Here is a 7925-nt window from a genome sequence, read left to right as displayed (position 1 = left end):
GACGACAACACTCCCAAGCGGTCGAATCGTCGTTTTGGGGGCGAATTAAGCCTACCAAATATTTTTTCGGTAAAAGCTTTGTATTTCAAGTAATTCAAGTTTAGATGCATTTCGCCATACAAAATTAAATTGATTTACTCCTGCTGATCAACTGTGGCTGCGCGTAAAGCGGGTAGTCCATTGACCCCCATATCCTACTAAGGTTAATATGTCCCCAAGTCAGAAACGTCTGCTGGGCAAAAACTGCTTTAAATTAATCCCGTTTTATCACCTTAAAATTCACCGAGGGACGGATAAAATCGGGACATTACTGTATTGAGAACATCACATGGCGACCGTTACACCACTCGAACCAGTAACTCAAAGTGGTAGTCTGTGGACTCAAAATAATCATTCAAAATGTAATTTATTGTTGAATTTACTACCTACTACACCGCTAGGATCTTCTACTTTTCTTTGATTAACTTACCGGTAGAAAGGGGGAGTTTCAATTGAAACATAAAGCAAACAAAAGTCATCATTTTTCCCAGTTATTTATTCTCAATTTTTCCTTTGACTTTTTATAGGGTATTAGTTCCCTTATTAAGCATGTGGCTCCCATTTTCATCCTACGAAAAACAAAGGATTGAGGCGTTGTTTGTATTGTTTCATATTTTTGTATTTTTTGTTGGAAGTGAGCACGCTTGAAAACAAAAAGAACGGAATCAATCGGTGCCGTAATCGCTTGTTTTCGAATAAGATGAATATGGGAGCGTGAGATTACTGATGGCACACATACCCTATTACCTTGTTCTTTTGATTGAATAGAATATTCTATCAAGACAGCTACCAAACCTTTTTATTTTTTCACAATACATACTTCCGAATTAGGGGTAGCCATATATATAATTCTTACAAATGATCTACTTTTCTGTTCAAATTTTACGATGTTTTTGGTAATTATTTAATAGTTGTTTGACAATCTTCCAAAAAATAAATATGTCCAATCATAAAACTCTTCATGAAATAAATTGATAGAGACCCATGTAAAACAGGCAACTAAAATTAAGGAACCTCATAGACAGACTGAACAGAACGTGTGGACCTAAGATATAGATTGCTTATGGTTCATTTTGCATACTAACAGGACTAGTCGAGTGAAAATTGTGAAAAGTCATCTAACTTAAACTTCCAAACTAAATCTACACTGAGCAAGCACAAGATTGATAACTTATTTTACAAAATCGGGATTCTGCTCGATCTTATCGGAAAACTGCAGATGGCTATCGATGATTTGGAACAGCTCCTGGGGAGCAGGAATGCGACCCGTCTCCAGCTTGGACCACACTGGGACATCGTTCAGGGAGATTTCGAACGCACCGGATGATATCAGCTGCGGAAGTGTGAAAATGGTGTCAAATAAAGCAAAGTTAAGAACATTTCCTCCATACGAACCTGCGCTTCCAGCATGTTCCCGAGGAAGAACACCATCATACAGGCGTACAGCTTGTTCTCGGTGCACCAGCGCCACCAGGACGGCATCGGTTGGCGCAGGAACCCAAACACGTCGAAGTTGGACATCAGGGCGATGATCATCAGCAGCTTCGTCACAAGCAGGACCTTCGAGAGGTACATGTTGAAGCCCGGTGGGTCATAGTTTCCCCCGCGGATCGTAATCTCCGGGTACTTTTCGTGAATGATGTTATAGTACTCATCGAACGCCTTACGGTAGCCGCAAGAATAGCTGAGAAACGAGAAAAAACACGGATGAAAGACATGACAGTGATAAAATCCGGGTCACTACCTAGCAGATAGGACCAAAGATAAGGAGATAAAAAGCGACAGTCTGATTTCACATACCAGTACAGGAAAGTCATCGTCGCCCCGTAGCCACCGACATTCTGGCTGAACTTGGTGATGGGAATCTCCTTTTCGGCACTTCCGCTGGCCGGTGCCAGGCTCAGCAGCACAATGCCCACACAGAGCACCGTCAGCAGTGAAAAGTGTTTTCGACTGAAATTTGGCCACATTTTTCGCCTCTTTCTCTGTGCCAACGTTGGCCGGTCCGAAGAAGCTTTAATTGGATTACACGGTCGGTGGTCTGGTTCTGCGTATTCGCTATTTTTTTGATTCCTGGAGCAAATTTTTCAATAATCACTTGACTTTGACGTTCCCGATTTCACTGAACTTTCAAAAACTTTGTCCGTCCGTCGACCGTCGTCAGTCAGTCATCGGATGATCTGAGTAGTGGTGCCAGTTAGATGTTTAAAATCAGGCTATCTTTTCAATACTGATTAAATTAAAACTTAGTTATTAACGAAAGAGAGAGTCGACGAAGAGAAATCGATCAAGTCAGTTAGGCCCTTATGAAAAATCATTGTCGATTAAATCGATAAAGTAAATTTGCAAATTTTGCAGACAGCATCAAATTTCAAAAAATATCATGAGGTTAACAATATTCATAATCAAATAATATGCATGTGTATTGCAAAATTTATAAGCAAAAATATAGATTAATAATTTAATAAAATAATATTTTTTATTAAATTAAATTTTTGCAATGTGCAATAAAATTATGCAAACTGGTTACACGGTAATCTGTAAACACCGAAAGCCACAGTTGATTTGTAGTAGGATTTCAATGATCATGCACGGAGAAAGAAGAAAATCCAAGCATTTTTCTAAAAGCGCTGTTTGCAGATCAGAAGGAATTTCTCAGCCTATCTTGATGCATGGGAAATTCCTTGCCTGAATCGCTCAAGAAACCGGTTTCTCTTCGATCGCAGTACGCAGTACCGAACAAATGGCAGTCACCGAAAAAAGTTCCTGCCAGGAATCACTCAAGAAGTTTCTGTGGACTGATGATTTTGTTTGCGGTTTTCTGTGAGAAAGTGAAGGAGAGAAGATTTTTTGCTTTTCTTTTCACTCATACTCCCATAAGAAACCCCGTAGGAAGGAAGAGTGTTTCCCGGCTCATCAACCTTCGTAGTCACGAATAGAGCTTACTGACGTTCACCTCTCTCTTTCAAGCATGCAGGCGGGATAGGATTTGTTTTCATCGGGAAACCCCAACCTAGGATAGGATGTGACACCTGCAACTTCTCTGTCTAATTTCACAGCTTGCTGTCTTGTTTTTCCGCGTTGCTAAGATTATTGGTCCCCAAATTGGTCTCTTTTGGGCTGACTAGTTGTCGTATCCTATCCTAGACCCCAACTAACAATGAATTAACTACACAGAAAAAAATGTTGTGTAATATTACATCTGAACTGCTGCAACCCGATCAATACGTCGGTTGCATGAATATTACACAGGACGATGTACACATAAGAACAAAAGATTTTACATCAAAACAATGTAATCGTACATAGGAATCGTGATTACATCGATTATTTAGTGCATCGGAATGAATTACATCGGGCGGGTTGCATTTATTTTTTGCTGTGTACATCGGCTGTTTTCCTACTCTCCGCATCGACCAATGTGGCGCTAGCTTCTATGCGCGAAAAATCGCTAAAAGTAAATCGCAAAAATATTGTATGGCGAATAAAGGTAAATTTATCGAAGTGGGATACATTATTCGAAAAAATATTTGGTAGTGGTTGTGCACAATGGTGACTACTATTAAGCCTACCAAATATTTTTTCAGTAAAAGCTTTCTATTTCAAGTAATTCAAGTTTAGATGCTTTTCACCATACAAAATAAAATGGATTTACTCCTGCTGATCAACTGTGGCTATGCGCCAAGCGGGTAGTCCATTGCAAGTCACAAACAAGCAAGCTTGCTGAATTGTTGCTTAATAATGGTAATTGTAGGATAGATAGTTGATATGTATATTAAATTAAAATAGGAAATCAATAATGATACACTATAAGTGCTAAAAGTGGCGGTACGTTTTGTATCAGTGTATAATAAGATAGGAGAATTCTGCAAACACGGTGTGGAGCATGAGAACGCTGTGAGAGTCCGAGAGCAAGAAGGAAGTACGATCGGCGTGCGGAGAGAAGAAGAAAGGAAAAGAAAAAGGACAGAGGTGATGACGAGTCAGTTTTGAAACGGAATTTGTAAAAGAAAGTTGTGTGTTGAGTGCAATGAAAAGTATATTGAAAATAGAATAAGAAAAGATTGGTGAAAATTAATGGAAAAATAGTGTTTTAATTATTTACCGCATCACAAACCCTACAGTAATGATAGCTGAACTAAAATTATGCTCTACACATTACTGTTTAAATGATTTTTCGATTGAGTAAAAGTCAATGTTCGACTTTCCTCATCGGTATCAACAATGATAAATTAAATCACTTTTCAAAAGTTTAACAAGCAATTTATTCGACAAGCATTGATTCCTTGACAAAAGAGTTTAACAAAACATTTGTCTGCATCTTATTAAGCTGATGTATCGATAAACATATGCTTCTGAACAATGTGCTTTTCACTTGTCAAATAAACGCCTTCAATCCGTCATAGTTTGACTCGGAACTTTGTTCGGATTATGGGATAAATCATGGCTAAAACTGTTTAGACAGCCAAGTTATCAATGAACCAAAATTTTAAACGAATCACATAAAATAAAACGGATTAGAATTATGTAGTTTATCATTGAGGGCCAAGAGACGTAATCAACGTAAAAATGAGGCATTCCCTGATAAAAAATATCAAAAAAATACCATAAATTTTATTGTTACAACACCATTTTTTCGAAAAATATTCACCATTAAACGTATTGTAATTTACACGACACACTCACCATGACCCCTATTGTTCTATACCATTCGGCGAATGGTAAATGGCACTTTTACAATAAAAACCCGATTTAATCCACCTATGGTGAACAGAACCCTTCTTACACTTATTAAAACTATTGTTGTATTATTTGTATTTAATATATTTATTTTGTGTGATGGACCAAAAGTTCTAGAAAATATTGTGGATTTGGCATCTAGTGGATTGGTTTCCAAAATAGCATCATGGACCATGGACTAAACTACCAGAACGCCAGACACCTTCTAGAATCTTGTGTGAAATTTTTTAAAAATAGCTTACATATTCTGGAATATTGTATCTTTTGTTAACTGCCAAAAGATCTTGAATCGATTAACAAATGGATAAGAAAATCAGCGAGATATACTTTGTCTAATATCTCTTAATCAGTCGATTAAATTAGCTCCGAAGTACTTGGTATTCATGGTTATGGTGCGAAAAGGACAAAAATGATATATCTACTAAGTTAATCAGTTTTGGCATTAGCTAGTTATTTTCGCTGTCCGGTTCTTGCATTTTTCCCACAATATATAAATTCAAAGCTTTCATTTAACATATTGTTAGTTTTCATAAAATTCCTGTGTATTTGTAATTTGTTATTTATAATTTTATTGAAAACAACAATACACTTTCTCAGCATTATTGCATCTTGCTTTGCTTCATAGATTACCGTGCAAATGTTCAATCGTCTAAAACATTTGTTCACACGTCAAACACAAAGGAAAGTAGCATGTAAACAAACCGATTATTCCATGCACCACCCAAAAAGTGTAACCAACGCTTAAAATTTCTAGCAGTGAAACGAACCAATGTATGCTGAAACTGGTGGGAACATATTGTGGTGTGACAAAAAATTTCTGCAGGGGGTCGAATACGGTGCAAAAAAAGCAATATTTATTGAAAAATAATTTCCCATAGACTGGTCAAAAACTAATGCAAGATAACAAGTAAGTGAATAGATTAATAAAAAAAGAATTTATTGAAATACTCTTCGTAAGATATCTCAGTAATCAAATGTCGAATCGAAATAAAATTCCAGGGCCTTATACAAGGATATTGTAGCTTTCATTTGGTGCTTAGAGAACCCAAATCGGTTGACAGACAGCTGAGATATTTATTATGGTACCCTTGGTTAAAAATCTCTCAAAAAGTTACCCTTATTCCCAAGTACTCTTTGAAAGATATCTCGGTAACCAAATGTCCAATCCTAATAAAATTGTATAGGGTTCTACTAGAATGTTGTAGCTTTCATTTGGTGCCAGGATAACCGAAATCGGTTGACAGACGGCCAGAATATTTATTATGATACACTTGGTCAAAAATCTCAAAAGGTTTAGTTGTATAAATCCTAAGTACTCTTCGAAAGATATCTCTGTAACCAAATGTCCAATCAAAATAAAATTTCTGGGCGATCTACTAGGATGCTGTAGCTTTCATTTGGTGCCAAGAGAACCCAAATCGATCAACAAATGGCCAAAATATTTATTATGATACACTTGGTCAAAAATCTTAATAAGTTTAGATGTATGACTCATAAGTACTCTTCGAGAGATATCTCGGTAACCAAACGTCCAATCGAAAAAAAATTCAATAGCGTTCTACTAGGATGTAGTAGCTTTCATTTGCTTCCAAGAGAACTCAAATCGGTTGACAGACGGCTGAGAAACGTGCGTGACTTTTTTTTGTAACGCACATACACACACACACACATACACACATACACACATACACACACACACACATACAGACATTTGCTCAGTTCGTCGAGCTGAGTTCATTGGTATATGAGACTCGGCCCTGCGGGCCTCGGATCGAAAGTCGGTTTTTCGAGCGATATTTATACCCTTCTTATGGGTGTAAGAAGGGTAAAAATGGTGATCGTTATGTATCTTAACCATAAAATTTAGAGAAAATTTTCATACACTTTTTCGCGAAAAACAATAGAATATATTGTGTTTTTATGAGACATTTTCAGCGCAATTTTCAAAAGAAAACAATATATCTTAATGTTTTTTCATTGTTCTTACAACACAAATACAATTAATTGAATGGCGTCAAATGAATCGTTGTTACAATAAAAATACAATAATATTTGTTGTTATTTGTAAGCAGTTTTCGCTTTTGAAAATCCATAGAATTTTTATTTCCCGCTAACATTTATATCCAGCATTTACGAGCACTAACGGCCGCCAGAATGATATGTACATTTTATGATAAGAGTCAAACACTCTGATGTCTGTCTGGTATGTGTTGTTTGGCAGCTGTTGATAAGATCTATCATCAATCTTTTCAAATAACTGCCAAACATCACAAGTCAAACCTCAGGTCGTATGATCCATACCATAAATCGTTCACAATTAATGTGGCCATTAGTATCTGTAAATGCGGAAGAAAAATGTTACCGAGAAATATGAATTCTTTGGTTATTCAAAGGCGAAATCTGTTTACATAACAACAAATATTATTGCATGTTTATTTTAACATCGGTTCAATTGACCCCATTAAACAAATTGTATTTGTATTGTTATCAATGGTATTGTATTTTTTACGAATGATCAGACTTTCACGACGAAATTGAAATCGCACGAAAATCGTACTTGCCTGTCATTTCTGACAGCTTTTCGCCTTCCAGCCGTGATTCAGGCGAAATCTGCGCGATTTGTTGTGTAAACATGATCAGCTGGGAGATGCCGAACAATAAGGATGAACGTAAACATCGGAGGACCAGCTGATTTTGTTGTGTAATCATGATCAGCTGGTGCACCGAGAACAATGAGAGCAATGGTAAACATTGGAGACGGCGGGCGAAATCTGTCATAAAATCGAGCGAATTGCTAAAGAGCAGCAACAGAGAGCGACAGCGAAATCGATAGCGAAATCGGAGAAGGACGAAATTTATTGCACTGAAGTCTAAGTGATAAAAAAAATCGCAATAGTTTACTATTTACTAGATTCCTTTAATTTATTGAAAAACATTAGAAAAATCATTGTTCATCTTTTTCTTATCGTAACGTCCTCACTTGGCTAAAACCTGCTTTTCAGCTAGTTTTCTATAAGTACTTCCTCAGTTATTCATTGAGAGCTTTCTCTGCCAACACGGCTTGACGTCTGTCAGTCGTTGAAGTTTTAGCGAAACATTCGATAACCGAAACATCTACTGTACTCAAATTTAAAACGAAAGCTATA

The 7925-nt window shown here is 36.8% G+C and overlaps 1 protein-coding gene across 1 annotated transcript; it reads right to left on the bottom strand.

Annotated features, from left to right (window-relative positions):
- Window positions 1–517: 517 nt before the first annotated feature.
- LOC109418015 (thioredoxin reductase-like selenoprotein T homolog CG3887) lies at window positions 518–2211 on the bottom strand. Its single transcript, XM_019692210.3, has 3 exons — window positions 1840–2211; window positions 1435–1723; window positions 518–1372 (listed from the first exon to the last, which is right to left on the bottom strand). The coding sequence occupies exons 1-3, from the start codon at window positions 2007–2009 to the stop codon at window positions 1211–1213; spliced, it is 621 nt and encodes a 206-aa protein (XP_019547755.1). The 5' UTR covers window positions 2010–2211; the 3' UTR covers window positions 518–1210.
- Window positions 2212–7925: the final 5714 nt, after the last annotated feature.

This window comes from Aedes albopictus, chromosome 2 (genome assembly GCF_035046485.1).
Source record: "Aedes albopictus strain Foshan chromosome 2, AalbF5, whole genome shotgun sequence".
NCBI classification, from domain to species: Eukaryota; Metazoa; Arthropoda; class Insecta; order Diptera; family Culicidae; genus Aedes; species Aedes albopictus.
Note: the sequence above shows the minus strand (reverse complement) of the source record. Positions and strands in the feature narration are given on the sequence as shown.

What these genes read in the sequence shown, in the direction of transcription:
- LOC109418015 (XM_019692210.3), bottom strand. Translation starts at nt 2,009, where the DNA reads ATGTGGCCAAATTTCAGTCGAAAACACTTTTCACTGCTGACGGTGCTC. An exon ending in ACGATGACTTTCCTGTACTG is followed by an intron (nt 1,724 to 1,839) that starts GTATGTGAAATC and finishes CTCGTTTCTCAG; the next exon opens with CTATTCTTGCGGCTACCGTA. An exon ending in GGAACATGCTGGAAGCGCAG is followed by an intron (nt 1,373 to 1,434) that starts GTTCGTATGGAG and finishes ACACTTCCGCAG; the next exon opens with CTGATATCATCCGGTGCGTT.